Raw genomic sequence first — 18148 nt, forward strand, 5'->3', positions numbered from 1 at the left:
TTCACAGATCCACACTCATGTTCTAGACAGCCTTCTTTAATTTCCAATCCAGAATGAAAACTAATTTAGCTCCTGGCCTAACTTTTAGCTTAGATTCACACCGCTGTCAACCTACATTAGAAACATAACTCAGTGTTTCTCAGTGACCTTCTTAGCAAGCTGAACAGACAGATGAATCAAAGCAGCAAGAAGCCCAGGAAGTACCACACTTAAGAAATTTTGATTGAGACAAGTGAGTATTGGAAAACACTGTTCCTGTGTTTGTTGCTTTGGTGTACTTGTTTTTATTCTTACATGCAATTACATAGCTAATTTGAAAATCTTGGCCAAGTCCCAACATTATCAAATTTTTTCTGGAGTAAGGTTGCTGAAAGAGAGGGGAAAAGGTTACATCAAAATAACAGCTTCAGTTTTAAGCCTCCTCTAGATCAGTGACTGACAACTGCAACAAATTCTACTCAATTACACTGAAGTCTGGATATATTCAAGGGATGGGTTACCACCAGTTACTGACTCATTTGAGAACTAAGAATTTCCTTACAACTCAAATTTACTAGTGACTTGAGCCACATTTACCATGTTGAAGGAGTAGAATATTTCTAATCAGCCAACTGGTCCCATTTTTCTTCTTCAAGCAATTTTAGTATTATTGGGGTTGCTCTGCATACTTCCATGGCATTCTTTGATCCCTTGTTGCTGATCATTTTTGTAGCAGGACACTTTACTCAAGCATTCTTCCAAACTTATTTTAGGTTGTACTTTAGTCCAACATATTTATGCTCAAAACAATTTTAAATGGAGGCAAGCCAGTAAAAGAAATAGCTTACTAGAATTTCAGTTGACTTTGTTAAAGGAAATTATTTTAAATTAATGTGGCTACTGAACTCTTGCCATACTTGACCTCAGAAAATATATTCCTTCTAATTTTTGCTGTGAACATTTATTTATTTAAGCTAAACTCCAGGTCTTGAATGTTGACCATAAAGAAGGCTCAGATTTCCTGCTACTATTTCATACTCTCTTTTTCTAAACAAGGGCAAACAACATATGTTTGCTGCATTAGCATTATACTGCCAAAACATCACTCTCAAATGAAATCATCTATGTATTTTTGGTAGAATCTTATTTAACAACTTCCACTCTGACAGAAACAGAGTTAAAACAAGGCTGTTTTGTTTTCACTGAGCAAGTTTTATCACTGGTTTACTAGATGGCGCTCAAAACATTTTTCCATATGCTCTTCACAAAGAGAATCTGACTTAAATGTGGTTTACCTTCACCAGTGAATGAAGGCTTTTTTCACCAAACATATCCCAGAGGAAGGTCAGGTCTTCCTGGCTGTCCACATGTGGCTGCAGCTGGGCTGGCAATGCAGCCAGCAGTTCATACAGACCTATAAAATGAAAATAAAACACAAAGTGTAATCTAGAGGTGATCTCATTAATTTCACTTAACAGTTCTGTGTAATTGGCTGCCTGGAGCATGTCATTTTAACTGAATAGGGAGTCTGGAGTATCCAGCATAACATTAACTTGTAGAACTAAAAAGAACATTTAAAAAAAATTACTAAAAAGAAAGTATTAGCAGTGTACTTTTTACCTTGTCACAGTTGTCGAGCTCCTATATCCATATATATTTACACAAGGCTACAGAGAAATTCGTAAAGGTTTTTTGGGGGGGGGGGGTGAAGAACAAAACGAGAAAAAAAACATACATTCCTTTGCTTAATCGTTATTCCATTTCCCTTGATGTTAGCCAAAGAGTGAAATGAGTCATGAATAGGAAAAACTTCCTTAAAAGAACAGAAACTGGATAGGGTGGTCCATTAAAAAAGGGTTCGTGGTTTCTCTAAATATTTCTTGCTAATATATTGCTTAATATTTTTTTTTATCCCATGTTCAGCAGGAACCCATAGCAAGACAAAAGAAACTGTTACGTTATGCTATTAAACCTTAAAAAACAAAAACAACACAGCTTTCCCAGAAACACCCACAGAGTAATATTTCAGTAATATTTTTAATTCACAGGTATTTAAGATTATCCATAGGGTTAAAGCAATTGCTGCTCCCAGTTATTTGTGGCACACCTCACCAGCAGGCTCCGAGGGGCAGACAGTAGCACAGTGTTCCACAGTAGCATGCAGCATAAAATATCCATCATGCACACAGGCTATCAAGCCGCTGTCCAAGAAATGTAGCAACAGTGTTTGCAGCAGTCCTCTTTAGGGAGGTAACCTGGCATGAGCCGATATCAATTCATAGCACATGTTTAATTTTCCAGTGGGATTACTTGGGGTAAAAAGGACAAAATGCCTTTTTTCTCCTGTCTGCTGTCTACAAAAACACCAATAGTCTCCCGGGATCCAAGATACATGGTCCTGCTATTATTTTTAGTCTGAGTAAGTGCTGCTGTTTGTCACAAGGACAGATTTACAAGATATTCTGCTGGTAAAGAACATTATTCTATGTTATAGGTTGCCTATCGTTATTATGCCTCTTATCTCCTGAAAGCTTATGACTTCAAATATTTATTAGTAAACATAATTTCACAACCTTTCCAGGTACCACACTCCCCCTTTCAAAATTACATACAGCACCTTCGGGATCCGATTATTTAACATTTTCATGTTTTTACTGCCTTTCAGTAAAATATTCTGGAAAAAAAAACCTTCCTTCCAGATACATTCTTTTTGTGGTCCAAGAGTTTTTGGTGGTTGACATTCTTTTTCTTAGAATCTTGCTTTTATTTAAATCTGTTCTTGTTTATGCTTCAGAAATACTGTAAAAAGAGGATATAACTCAAACCACTACAATTTTGCATGGACAGAAAAAGAAAACTTAGGTCTTGCCAAGCAAGACTCCATCAATGACTGAACGCTGAAAGAACAGAAGTTTGAATGGGACTTCTGGCTTTTACTTTCTGGATTATTAGGATTTCAGCACTTGGTAAAAAATAAAATAAAATAAAAAAGTCACTTAAGAAGTGGATGTCACAGTAGTTAACAGCTGCAAAATGACATGAATATTACTTCAGCTGCAGAAATGAGTAGGAAGAAGAAATATTAAAATTGCAAAAATGTATCTGATTAAATTCACTTCATTTTTAAGAAATATATAGAGAAAATTAAAATTTCTTTACACTCAGCCTTATATTTCTGTGCAGAACTACTTTTGTTACTGCAAATACACTTACCTCAGAAAAACCTGGAGGTTGTTAAAAAATGGAATAGAAAGCTCAATGCAAGCTTATACTGTGACATAACTGTTTAAGAACAATTCACATATGCCTTTCGGAGGAAAGAAAATATGAACTTTAGCCACTCCCTTCACATAGGAGATGTACAACAAAATAAGCTTTTTCTTTCTTGTTCCACCAAATCTGCTTAATTTGCACATATAATCTATCATGAAATCATTCTACATTTGCAAATGCAGCTTCTCAGAGAATTAAATCCCTGGTGAAAATAAGTTTCTTGATGGGTGAGCTCTTACGGCAGTGATACAAGGTAAGACTGAACGTGCCCGTAGCGAGACTGGGTTTTACAAACAGAACTACCTGCAGTCCAAGACAGAATAGTCCCGTGGGTGCTTCCATTCCTTGGGGTTTCCACATTCAGATAAATAGTTGCCATGGGTTCAGTCTGCTCATATAGCCCTGAACTGCCCTTTCCAGGGAAGTGAATGTTCTTCTGTCTCAGTAGCTCCAGTGCTAGCTTTAATAGAAACGTACCCAATGTACGCAACTTTCTGGGGAAAAGGAGAAAATCAGATGGGTCCCAACTTATTTTATCCAATTCTATAGTCACGTTTCAAGTGCTGCCCTGCTTTAGCACTGCAGCACAGTGTTTATAGTTTTGACCCAGAAAAGGAACAAATCAATATCCAGCTCTTCTCTGCAGCAGGACAGCCCTGGCTGTCCCACACCCAGGGAACACCACACTCCTGCTCTATAGACCAGAGCCACAGGCCACTGCACGCAGTGCAAGTTGTTCACTGCTTTTACCACTGCCAATCTGCTTAGAACAGATTTATTTTTTTAAAATTCTTTCGGTGCCAATTTGAAACAGTGAAGTGTTGCTAAAATGAGTTTTTAAAATGTTCATAGGTATGAGCCGTATGCTGACATGGACTGTGACATAAATTAAAACTGCATTAAAAGCCACAGGATGAGATGTAGCCTTGCAGCAGCAGAGAGCTGAACAGCCCGGGCCGTGCTATCAGGCTCAGTGCGATGCCTTCTCCTCACACCTCTGAGCCACATGACACACACAGATCTCCTGTTAAAAAAAGTATTTTGCACACTTTTTTGGACAGATGCCTAGAATTTAAACTAACACACACACAAAAAAAAACTCTTTAAAAGGCTCTAGAAGTTGTTTAAAACAACAAAAATCATGAAAAGTAAAAAAAAAAATCCTGTTGCTTTTTTTTTAATTCATTATTATAGCAACACTATAAAGAGCCTTACATTTTGCTTCTTTATACACTGTTGCTATTCTATTCAGGTTCTTGTTTTATTTTATTTTATTTTAGTCTAGTTAGGCTAAATTTAAGTAGGTTTTATATTTAAAATGAATCAAAGGTCCACTGGGATTTTGTAGTATCAAAATACTTGAGGTGTCAAAATTCAGTAAAGTAAACATGACTTACACAAGAAAAACTCATTTACTTCTATTTTTAAAAGCAGAACATTTATTCAAGGGTCTCAAATGACCTGAGCATACATCACAAAAATTAACAAAGAGTTTAAACATGGAGATGGATGACTACTACCAATTATAAAAAGGAAAGTCAGACTGGTCTGTCCTACAGCTTGGGGAAAAAAAAAATTGAAAGTAAAAATCACATCACAATGTGATCATTTGAGGACTTTCCCAAATCACTGGAACAGAGAAGGAAAGAGGGTTCTTTGTAGATTAAACATGATCATCTAACCCAGTGGCAGTAACAGGAGTCACTTCCAGAAAATCACGGGAACTCCTACTTTTAGATACCAGCACACTGATCATGTCATATAAACTAGGTACAGCATCAAAGTTGAACTGAGACGTGAACCACGCAGCATCCCTGCAGCACAGCAATACTACTAAAAGGAGACAAGCATTGTACACAGCAATATCATAAAGCCCTGGAAGAGAGGAGGGAAAAGTTTGCTGGTGCTCATATGGCCTATTAAACCTAACTACCTGAACCAAGATTAAAGCAACATAATAAATTAATACCAGATATACGACACTTTTACATGAAATTTATTTCTCCCATGAAAAGTGCCACAGGCATTTAAAAAACAACTAGATAATCATTTGACAGAAATAATCGATGTACACTATGCAGGTAGATAACCTAATAGATGCACACAATCTAAAATGAAAATTTGCAAGAGCTTGGATGGGGAAACGACTCTGAAGTTCCTGGACTTGTTGCATACACAGATTAAAACAAAATGGTTGCAAAATAAGGTTTGTAGAACTCTGCCAGCTCAGACTAAGGAAACAATTTCTAGGGAAAAATCCAATGCTTGAAACCTCAGCATTACCCCTGCTTCGAAAAGGAATAGGCAGCTTTCACACTTTGTTCTATTAATACACGTAGACAGTTCCTGTCTTCAGAGTCTCTTCAGTTTTCCCTAACTTCAATTAATACAACTTAATTTTACTAGATCTGAGTAACAGTGTATGCAATATTGACAATTCCAATTTTAAAATGCCTCACCTAATTTTGCACATGCAATAAGATTTAAAGCTAAGACGCGATGGAAAGCTTTTAAATCAGGAACAACAGGACAAATAATTTGTCAAATTCCAGAAAATTGCTTCTTTCATAGTGTTCTTTTCTGCAGGAGTCTGCTTGTTCCTTGGAGGAGAATAAATGGGGAACCATTTGATGAAAGTGTTCCTGCACTGAACCACTCACACTGCAGATTCCAGATGCTCTACATTCTTGACATCAGAATGGAAAAATTTACTGTTAGTCTAGAGAAATTTAATATCACCATTCTTGTCATATCCTTCATAGCTTCATTATTAAGACAAGTCTGTGGAAGCTATAAACTACTGCTAAATGATAAAAAATATGGTCTCTGCGTTCCATCACTCTTGCGTATTACAGGAAAACACCAACTTAGTTTTGGTTAATGTAAGGAAAAAGCTGGAGACAAATGGATGCACATTTGTTTTCATATGCTAATTAATTTCCTGATTTAGCATTCTGAACAATGATGCCAGACTTCCAATCAAAAATTTTTACTGTAACTGAGGGGTAATAAACACTAAAGAACATATATCTAAGCCCAGAACAACACTGTAAAATTTTATTGTGTTAATAAAACGGGACACACCAACCTTTAAATTTTCCACTTTGTCAAAGGTAAAATAATCAGCACCATTTGCTGCCATTTATAATAAGCTGACATTTTTTCACATTTGAACTGTACTTTACAGTTCTATAAAGGATCAGACAGCACTCTCCTTACACAAAGCAAACAGCTCTGCAACAGAAACCCTTGTTCTGACATCACTGCTGCTGCATAATAAAATCAAAGTCACTAACTCTGAATATTGAAAGCTATTTCACTCTCAACTTTGAGATCAGTATCTGTGCACAAGTTCAAATGAAAACATATTCTGTACACACATATATTGGGACAGACAAACTCCACTGTCCTATCAGAGGGGAGCTGTAAAAGGACTACTGTGTGCTCAATCTTGTATGCAACAAATCGTTCTTTTTTATGCTTTTTAATTAGATCAAGAATGGAGGATTAGTGATACTGAAAGAACGTACAGGGCCTCAGCAATTGGTCTTCGTAGAACGAGTGACTAACATGATTCTACCATGTAATTTAAAAAAGTTTATTTTTTTGTAAAAAAAAAAAAAAAGATTTAATGATTTAATCTAATTTTCAAATAGTACAGAAGACTGAGTAGCCCAATGCCCAAAGCACAGGTCATCAGCATCTTTGGAAAAATGTCTATTCTGTTTTATTTCCTGATTCATAAAGAAGTGAAACGCTGAAACCCTTACAGGTGGCACTAATTAAAATATCGATGTTCTGTTTTTTTCCTAATGAAAACAAGAACTTTGTAAGCATACCCTCATAGAACAAGATTACTTATTCAGTGAGGGCCGTACACTATTTTAATTTTAAAATTGTACCCAATTTTTACTCCTCCAAACTGCAGTAATTTGTTAAGCCACCTTAAAACAACATTATGACAGACAATGTCAAAAGTAAGCAAGCATTTAAGCCCACCACTTCTAAAAATATTATTCCCTTCAAAATGGAAAAGTCTTTAGTTTTGGAACTTGGCTACAGGAGCTAAAGAATCCACAGTTGTTTGAAACAGTTATTGGTCTTTTAGGACTTGTCTCAACATGTGTATTTCAGATTTAGCATACCACATAGCGGTGCATTCTGATTCGAGTTAAACAGTTGATCCCTACTTGCATTCATATAGACTAATACCATGTTGTTCCTTGTATAGCTCCTGAGATCTGTTTCAAAATTGAAACTCAAAATATAATTGCGAGGCACTGTATCAACAAGGATACTTTGAAAAACCATAAAATTGCTTTCATGAGCTTTCAGAAGGACTATTTTCTGCAAGAATAACACAAACGTATAACTGATCTGAAGTGACCTATCAAGCAGAAATTAATAAGCAGTTTGTGGAAAGCTCATACAAAGATCTGACGTGTATGTTTTCAGATACTCTTGGCCGCTCCAACGAAGCCTGCATACTGTGGCACCTTGAATAACCTCGACTAACTGACTGCTCCTTTGTACAGATGTCAGCCTGGGGAGTCTTAAGTATTTATATCTAGATCTTCATCAACACTAGAGGAGGCAATAGCAAGTATCTGGCAGGCAGTGAGGAGAGAACTCATTCCAGCGCTAGGATGTCAGAAAAGAATCACCGGGCACACTCGGCACGTTTAACCCTTTCCTCACAGTTTGCAAAGCATACTAAATGCTGCATTTCACATTTGCAGAAGGAAGTTACGATATCTCACTAAGATACTTCCAACAATAGAAGACTATTTTTAATGGTTTTAGTTGTACCTAAAACCTACTGATTACTACATAGCTCAGCCTTTCGTATCGTGTCTTAAGAGTGGAAGAAAACATCCCATAATCTCCACGACAGAGACAGCAGTGCCAATGCCCCAAAACAGGCTTGCAAGTAGCTGTATCCTTTCAGCATTGCATCTCGCTGTATGACTGAGTTCAATGCTTAGCATTCAAAACAAGTTATACCATCCCATCAGTCACATACACATGCCCACAAATTTTGATAGAAAAATTTACAGAACAATATAGAAATACAAAGAGCTTTAAGAAGGCAAGCGTAACATGTCTGTTGTACCAAAGGTAAGTTTATAAAAGGCAGCTAAGAGTTACATTTTGTATTTTACCCTTTACATTCCTAACCTGCATTGAGGTATGGGTGTCATGTTTAATGGGTATGTTATTTTAAGAGCCGAGTCATATCTGAACTCATGTTCCACAACAGGCAACTTAACAACTGTTAGCAGGGAAGCTTCTCACTACCTGAAGGCAGTACTAAATTTCCTTCAGATTAACAGCTTTGGTTTTATTAAAGCAAGCAATACTTGACCTGATGTTGGGCTGAGAAGCCACAGAACCTTTCATTTGACAGTGAAAACACACGATACATTCTGCTAGCCGAGCTGGATCCCAGCAGTTACACTTGTGCATTACAACATCACAGTCTGCTTTTGTCAAAGGATGTCTGGCAGAAGCAGGAATTGTCAACCATTTGTGTAATTACAGCTTTTGGTCCAACCACAGTAGCTATATGTTTAAGCCTTTGGTTAGAAACAATATAGGCTGCCATACTTTCACATTTGCCACAGAACTACACATTGAGCACCAAGAAGAAAAGAAGCGCACAGCCGTGCTGACAGACCATTTCAATTTGAAGTTGAATTTGCATCCAATGACTGCAACAGTTTTAAAGAGTTTACCACCAGTAAATGTAACTGCACACATTTTCTGATTCCATACTGCTGGATCAGCCTAGCATAAAGCATTAATCCAAACCAGGATTGTTTAGAGAAATTTCATTCTACTTCGAACAAATTTTCCAGCACTCACCATAAATACGCTGAAATCAAAATAAATACCCTTTTCCTGACACCAGAAATTCGTATTTTTGAAAATTCAACCTGAGAGCAATTAAAGCTGGCCATACGCCTCAGAGTTTCCCACATCTTTCACGTTAGCGTTAGCCTACAAGCCAGTTAATGCCTCTGGCAGCTGGAGATGGGGAGTTTTCAAGAAAACACGATAAAATATTGGCTCTATTTATTAATTCAGTGTAAGTCCTGCCCCAGCTAGAGTATCGGCTTTCATAAAGATCTAGCCCTATCTGTGCATTTCGACGAGGTGAGAATTTCAGTAGCCCCGCCGTCGCAGTGCAGACGCAGCTCGGAGCGGCACGCTGAGCCGCTCCCGTCAGCGCGAGGCAGCCCGGGCCAGCGCTCAGTCGCCCGGCAAACCTTCGCCCTGGCAGCCGCCAGTGGAACAGCTACTCCCAGAAATCTTTCCCCCATCATTCTCTTAAATTCTCTTCATCTCATAACAACGAACCCAGGTCTTTGGCCACTGTTTTATTACATTTTTAAAATGGTCTGTAAAAATAGAAGCCCCTGATGTCTAGCTCTCTCCTCCTCCTACAAACAGCTGGTTGAAAAGGCTGAAATGCTCTGCCTCTTCAGCTTCGTTTGCCCCTTTCCCCCACAAGCGTTTCTCATGCCCCCCTCCTGGCTCCACCAGCTGCTCCACTGTCTCATCATGTTGTCATGGTTTCTTTCCCCTCTCTGCCTTTTTATTCTTTTCATTATCAAACATTCTTAAAAAAAATATGTTGAAACTTGCAAACTTAGTGAAGTGTATTGCTGTAAATAAAGGGAACACGCCCATACCGAAGCAGCCAAAGCAAGGATAGCATCTTTCAGTTTTCAGGTGATTAGAAAAACAACTTTAAACTTAGCTCTGCTTGCAGCTCTCACTTTACTGGCAGACAGTGCACATAGATGATGGAGCTGTCATATCACCATCATGTTTTAGCAAAATATTTGTACTGGCATTCAGTACATGCACACCAACAGTATGCAGCTTTAGACAGAAGTCCAGATAATTGTTAAAGAGCCATAGGATATGCTACTTCAAAAATATCCTGTACTTCAAGCAGGTTTCGTAGCTTTATTTTGCATTACTACAAGACAGAAAATACCCAAACCAAGAGTATTTTAATGCCAGGTGAATTTACAATTTGGTTTGCAACAAACGTGGCTTTTCTCCATTTAAACAGCTAATGCATATTCAGTTTTATATGCCTATAACATTGAAAAAACCCTCTATCTGGCACAGCATTAGCTCCTTATACGTACTCAAGGAGTTAATGTAAGCCTTGCACGTTTTTACTGTCTATAACTCAAAATGTTCAAATTCAAGAACTGCTTCTGACTTTCATTATACTTATGCATTCACACAGTTTTACTTGGGGACCAAACTTGGCCATTAAATGTGATTTTCCCACTGACAACACATGAATCAGTAACATGAAGTCTGCTTTGCACATTCTTCTGCTAGTTGTTAAGGACAAACAGAGAAAGCATTTTTAAACTTAGCTGAGCAAGCTCACTACAGGGTTATGAGGAAAGAAATCTGCAACAACTTTACAATGTTTTTCACACTAAAACAACACAAAGCAGAGTGATGTCATCTTGGCTCCACAAAAGTCAGCAGTGAAGATGACATCAACTACCTTGAAGCCAGGACAGCAAGTTTGAATCTCCCTAAATTTGTAAGTGAATGCTAGACCTCAGACTTGCTTCACCAGCAGAAGTGCAAATCTTTCTTCTTGGCCTTTAAACTCTACATGATGGTCTCACACACTGAGTTCAAGTAGATTTTTAGAACATAATAAATGGTAAAGCTTCAAATGCAGCCACACGCAGGAGCTCAGCCCTCCAGTCAAAATGCTTGCTTTAACATAGCTTAGACCCAACACTGATGGGACAGTAAGCCTTAAGGAAGGAGTAGGGTGTTTCATAGGCTGTCAGCGAGATGAAAAAAAGCATTTTCTGTGTGCGTGTACATACACCCTCGTGCACAAACATAAGCTGGTAACTCATAAGAATGTTTTTCATTTAAACATTTTATATCTCATTTTGATGGAAGCAATTTGCACAAATCTGTTTTGCCTGTTGACAAAGTAAAAGCTACACAAAATTAACACAGATAGATCAACATTTAGTTGCATCAAATGTTGCCTGTTACGAATGATCTCCTGCTTTTGACAATGGTCTGATGTCTAAGAATATTAAAGCAAAACAAATGTCAAACAGTCCATGACTTGCAAACTTTCTGATGTTTGCAGATGACATATTTCTCTTTACTAATTCTCAGTAGAACTCTTTGACTCCTTTTCAAATCCCAATTTACTTTGCCAGGTGAGAACAAATACAGAAATAAATTAGGTTGGAGTTTTGTTTGAATGTGTTAATAACAAAGAGTCTTAGCAGATAGAGTAAATGAAGCTGCTCCTCTACGGGAGAGGAACATCACAGCCCCCATCAATTATCCTGCTAACTCCACTGCAGGAACACACACAGCCACCACCAGTTTATGCTGTCAGAATGGAAGGGCAAGAGGAGAGGTGGCCTGCCTGCCTTCCAATGGAAAACAACAAAGATAAGAATTGCTCCTCCCTCTTTTTTCTTTTTACCTTTTCTTTTATTTATCTCAAAGAGTAAGAGCAGAAAAACAGCTCTGAGGTGGATCATGCTACAGATTAAAAACCACTTGTATTACTATCAGGATAAAGACCACAGTTTGACATATTAAAAAAAATACATGAATATTTGTCATCACCAGTAAATAAAGTAGAAATACAGAGAAATAATTATCTTTCCCTTCCAAAAGCAAATGTTTACTTAAAGAAACAATTTACAACTTGCAGCAGAAAACCAACTGGGTTTAATAAACTATCAGTATTACTTAATCAGGAATACACAAATGATGTATAGCATACTTTACTGTTACAGATTTCCTGGGACAGTGTACATTTTATTAATTAGGGTGTGTGATAAAAAACAAGATGTATTCAGAGTAGCATGTGCATCAAGCAGCACATTGTTTTTGGAGACACTAACATACGATTTTAAAGTTACGATTTTTTTTTTCCATTTGCTGAAGTAGTTTTGTTTTGTTTTTACTAGTACTTTTGGGCATATAACATTCTTTAAATAACAATCCCAGAAATATCAGCAGCATCAGGCACCAGTCGTCCCACATTCCCCCTTACTATTCATCTCAAAATTGTCTTGAAACATCAAAAAGTATTTGGTCACATAATATATAAAAACATAATAATAAGGCAGATTTTGGAAGGACACAAATGAGAAAGGGGCAAAGATCCACAGCAGAAAATCAGCCCAGGATTGAGCTGACATCTTCCAAAATTCAGTTAGAATATGCTTAACAGCTTCAACTGCCACAGAAGTGAAGCACGTATTTCCGGGGGCAGGGGGGGGGAGAGAACAAAAGAGAGGTAGGTAGAATTTGCAAGATAGTAGTCAAATCCCTCAAACACAGCAAGTAGGAGAGGAAAGAGCAGAGGAAAAACAATAAAACCTCCCTCCAAAACATAGATTCATAGAATAGTTTGGGTTGGAAGGGACTTTTAAATGGTTAAGAGGAAAAAAAAGAAAAAGAAAAACCACTAACAAAAAGCCTCTTAAGATTCACCTTTTCAGCTAACAGAAGTCTTACGTGGACCTAAAACATGAGGAAAAAATAGTGCAGTTAACTATTTGGTCTATTTGAAATAATAATCAAATGCAGTTCCTTACACTGTTTTTGGATTAGTGACTTGAAATCTCCTTCTTCCTTTTCAAAATCCTGTCACTTCTTGGGCATAAAACTATGTGATCTAGAATAACAAGCAGTGCCCTCTCTATTGTAATTTCAGTGGGATGACCTATTTACAAAACATTCTTTTTGAAAAAAATATATTGACTTTATTTGTCCCTAGAACGGTGACAAAAATAACTGGCAGAGAAACTGCATCCGTAACAGCAAAATGAGATGTAACCTTTGAATACAGCCTAACATTACTACAAAGAAGGTTGAAACTATGGAAGACTACACTCCTGCACTCCCACTGCCTGCACTTGGTGATAGGAACTGAACTCCAATGTGGAAGGCAAGGGAAGGAAGAGAACTTGAGACAGTATTTTTCTTCTCCTAATTTGTTAAAGAAGTGTCAAAACTAAGTAGTCTGTGTTCAGAAATAACTCTGCTGATAAGTAACTCACAGAGGGGATAGTCTAGACTGCTGCAAATATTAAGGCATGTATGATATCATCATCTTTTTTCCTCCTCCTTTTTCAAGTTAGCATTGCAGGAATCACTCCAGGGTGAATCTAAATTCTTCAGGTCCATATATAGTACTGGGGGCTGGAGATAGGGAGAAAAGAATGGTGGGACTTACAGAAGTTATTATTGAAAAACAATACTGTGATGATTCATCTGCCAACATTAACTTCAGGAAGAAAAGGTTATGCTTGAAGAGCAAATTTAAGCATCTGTTAAGACCATAATTAATTACATTACTTGATGATTTCTTGAAAGAGCGACTGTAGACTTAACAAATAAGCTCGGGAGGAAACGTGCAGTCCTCCCTGGCTTGCATACCTGTGTCACTTCCAGATCCAGTTGATAACGCTGGCATGATTTAGTCTGCAGAATATCACACACGAATGTCAAACCAGTGCTCAGCGGCCAGAAGGCAGAAGTTAATTTCAGTTTAACTGCTTGCAGCCAACTTGTCTACAAAGATTATGCGATCTCCTCGTTTCTCCTAGAAAGATCAGAAACAGAATTTTACAGTTAACAACTTTGTTAAACTGCAAATCACTGCTGCTCATCAAACACAAACATTATCACAAAAGAAGCTTTTGATTTAATCTAAGTCTCACAAACCAACAAGCTTTTTGCACCTATATATGACTGTTAAGATTATTTCTGCAGGTGAAACAAGTTTTGCTTTTTTCAGTCTAGTCTGTGATTGCATTACTTCTCCCAAAAAAAGAAAAAAATATTGCTTCCATGTTAATTTATTACATGTTTCTATTCAACTTCCTTTCAGTACCTTTCAGTTGATTTGCAAATACAAAATACGTGTCAGATATTAATCCAGAAATATAAACTAAATTTTAAATGAAATTATAAAAGCCAGGACCGGAGCAAGCACTTATCCAGGGGAAACGGCAGCTTGATTTATGGAGCCATTCTCATGCTAAACCTATAAGGATTCTTTCCTCTAAGTCCCTACTATGAAGTCACAGTTTTTAAACAAACAAACAAAAAAAGATATTTGTTTAATTATTGCACGATCCTGGAGATACTGAACCTGGGTCTTTAAAGAGTTCTTGAGGAAAACTCAGCAAACATAAGGAAAGTACGAAGCAATTTCAAATATAAGTGCACATATTTAAATTCAGGTATGTTAAAAATATGAAACTGGAAGAGAAACTATGAAATTCTTTTCACAAGTTAAGTCTGGAAATGTTTACCTAGAGCAGAGCAGAGAGCGATGTGTTTGCAGGGAGAAGGAAGGGAGAAGGAGAAGCAGCAACTTACAGAAAATAAGGTATTTTCTCCAGATTTCAGAAAACAAAAAACATCCCTGAAGAAATAAGCCAGCACAGTTCTGCTCCAGCAGAAGAACTTAAACAAACAAGAGAATATTTTGTTGCTGCTGTTGCTGTATCTCTTTTACTTTTTATTTAATTTCTAAACATATTCATATTAATCAGAATGGCTTTTGAAGTCACATTGGCTTTGAAAGTGCATATTTTGGACACACTTGTAGTTGGCAGCAGTCTCGTGGAAGAGTAATATACAGGTGTTGTAAACACTGTATGCTGTTCAAAATTTTATTTAAAAAAAAAAAAGAAATCCACACATTGCTGAAAGCATTGTACTGCACCAAGGGCCATCCACTCTATGTTATTTATATGAAGTTTTAAACCAATTATTAAGATACAAGTTAGTTGTTAACTCATCCGGAGGTGTAAACGTACCATTTAAATAATCAGAAGGGTTTTTTATTCCCCCTAAGCATTTATCTGAAGAATGATTTTGCACGTCAGCTTTCAAGCCCAAGTGAATCTGTTTGGCTGTTTGTTTTACGAAGGGGAGCAAAGTGAGCGTTACAGCCCTGGATAACAACTTCGACAATTGAAAGGATTATCTGTTATCAGTTATAGGGATGACTGTGGCTATGGTTTTTTTTGTTTGCTTTAGTTGCTGAAGGTCGCAGTAAAGGAAAAAAAAAATTAAAAAAGCTTCATCTAAAAAAGCTGAATTTTCAAAAAAAAAAAAAAAACTTCTTGTTGATCAAGTCAGTACAAAGTCAATCAGATTGAATAAAATTTAAAACAGAGGTAAGGGAGCACTTCAGAGAGAAAGATCAAACAAATCTATCTGCAAATCTAGCCTGGGTGCAGCTCAAAAGGAAAAAAAAAGTCAGAAAAAAAACCAGAGTGGCATCACAGCCAAGAACACACTGTGCAAATTAAGAAAGAACATACTCGCTTTGCACTAATTCTGCTTGTTTTCTTTTGACCAGATACAAGACCCGTAAAGGGGAGCTCCTGCTCCAAGCTCACTTACAGTCCCGGGAGCAAGCACACAACCACAGCCACAGGGACAGATGGGAGCACTTTCAGTTTTCATGTGTGCAAGAAACTTGTTCAAACAAAGGGATTTCCTACTAATGGGACGTCTTTCATTTATATGCAGTTTGAGGTACTTCTGTATACTAGAGAAAAGCTAATAAAAACAACAGAAACAACACCTACACATGCAAAGAATTCTCCTTAATGCTGATTATTAATTAGAACTGCGGGTTCCTCCAAAAATACTCACTGCCCAACGTGAAAAGTGGTGCAGCTCGACATACATGTCATGTATTCCAAACTCGATCATACTCTTGATTTTTCTTTATTTCACGGTAAATCATTCACTATTAAAATAATTCAAGTTTCTTATTATTTAAGAAACTTATATATCACATAAAGTTATTCCCTCCAGATCCTAAATATATATTAATGAAAAATAAATGACCTGATGAAATCCTTACCAGTAAAATGCTTAATATTTTGCTGGAATGGAAGGGGGATTTTTTTTTTCTAACTTGCAAATTAAGGCACATTTTTGCAGCGATGATGTTATTTTCTTTGGCTCGCTTTGTTCCAAATGCTTTGGAAGTTTTTGCCGGAGCGCGGCCATCAGCACTGCTGGCTGCTGGATGGAATCGATTTGCTGCAACACAGCAATACCAGCTGTTACAGTATGTCCTGAGAGGGATTACCGAATATTCTTAAATTGAAGTTCAATCCATCTTTCCATAAAAATTAGAACCAAAAGCCAGGAACGTAACAGCAGTATCAAGTGCACCTGAGGCATTTACAATACCCAACAGGACCGTTACGACCAGCCTCTAAAAAGGGCTTATTTTTGAAATTTCATTATTCCAGTCGTACCTTGCTTCTATATATCACACTGTATCAGATTCATCTGGCAGCCACCGCGTGGAAACAGTGAGCCAGGCGCGGCTCCCGGCCGGCCCGCGGCGCTGCTGCCACCTGGCGGCCGCACGGCTCCCTCAGCTCCGGGCCCGGCGAGCCGAGCGCCCGGGAGGCGGCGGGCAGCTGGGAGAGCTTCCCGCTCCGCGCGGGTGCCCACTGCTGTAGGAAAGGCGCTGGCGGCGCCAAACGCGCTGGGTATAAGCTGTTTCTGGGGACCCCTTCACAGCTCTCCGAGGGAACGGTTTTCTTGCGTTTCACACAAACAAGAGGCCCCCTGCTAAGGTACAAAGGGAAGGGGGTAAATCCTGCTGCACACCACCTGTGTCACATAGAGGAAGGAAGAGACCAAAGCGCAAAGGTGCGCAGACCTACGCACTGCCTCTGCTTGAGCTCATCTGTCACTCTTGAATGGAAGTGGTCTCACACACACTTAAACTTAGTCAAGTTACTCAAGCAGGAAAACGCATTCAAATGTGGCTTTATAGCAAGCACCATACCTCCACAGACAACACTCGTCAAGCCTTGGTTTTACATTCAGCTCCCCATCCCAACCTTAATAAACTGTGTAATATTTCTGTCTGAAAGTTTGCTTTACAAGTTACTTCATATTTTTGGCACTACAGTGAGTATAAATAGATCTCCTTCACATTTTAAAGGCAGGTTGATTATTTGAATTGACTTAAGTCAGTTAAGATGTAAAAAGTATGAACATAATGTTAGGAATCGAGGAATAAAAATATAAAAAACAGGCTGTTTGATATAAGAAACCCACTCAGCCTGTTCTCCTAAAGGATGCTACAGTTATGAAGACTATAATCCTCATTTCCAGAACTAAAACAGCATGCCTGCAAATGGTATTTGAACCACCAGATAGAGATTTCATGCAGAGACAGGAAATTTGACAGCCATTTGGTCTTGTACTCATTGTGGGGCCTCCAGGAATTGAATAACTAGAGACATGTATACAAATCTCCTAAAACCTAGTCAGCACAGGAAATTGCCAAAGGAGGTTTTCTAGACTGGGGAAAAGTAAATCTACTTTGGTAGACAAAATATTAATTGACAGTGGTGGTCTACTCTTCTGGAAGATGTAATGAGGTCTACTGAATCCCTAATCCTCACTGAGGAAGCTTCTACCCACTCCATCACAAGGTCTCTGACAGTCTTCAGTTGTGGCCCTCAGCTGCCTTCCAAAGCTGGACGGCTGTGTCTGTAGGCAGCATAAGCACACGGTCAGCAGGAGTCCACAACAAAGTCGGCCTGAAGCACTGCATAGGGCAGGAGTGCCTGTGCCTTCAAACGTGTCCCAAACTGAGAAGGACAACAGCGGCCTTGGCTGACATCAGTGACATCACATCCATCTTCATCCACCAGATGAATGTGGGCTTTCTGCATAATACTTTACGATATTACATCAGCGTCCTCCATTTTGCTTAGTTTATGCAAACATTTAGCTTATTCTATGGGGATTTTTGATACAATCACACTTTGAGAATAAAACCTTTTCAGCTTCGTGCCTCAAG

At 38.1% G+C, this 18148-nt stretch overlaps 1 protein-coding gene across 2 annotated transcripts in view; it reads right to left on the reverse strand.

Annotated features, from left to right (window-relative positions):
• MPP7 (MAGUK p55 scaffold protein 7) overlaps window positions 1–13865 on the reverse strand; it is a 103372-nt gene extending 89507 nt beyond the window's left edge. For both annotated transcript variants that reach the window (XM_065731425.1, XM_065731426.1), the window contains exons 1-2: window positions 13726–13865; window positions 1275–1393 (exon numbers count right to left, since the gene is read on the reverse strand). In XM_065731425.1, the coding sequence (XP_065587497.1) occupies window positions 1275–1393; window positions 13726–13762 (156 nt within the window). In that variant the 5' untranslated portion in view covers window positions 13763–13865. The remainder of the gene's footprint in view (window positions 1–1274; window positions 1394–13725) is intronic.
• Window positions 13866–18148: the final 4283 nt, after the last annotated feature.

Source organism: Cyrtonyx montezumae, unplaced genomic scaffold (assembly GCF_038088225.1).
Source record: "Cyrtonyx montezumae isolate F1298 unplaced genomic scaffold, pur_monq_1.0 scaffold_14, whole genome shotgun sequence".
Taxonomy (NCBI): Eukaryota; Metazoa; Chordata; class Aves; order Galliformes; family Odontophoridae; genus Cyrtonyx; species Cyrtonyx montezumae.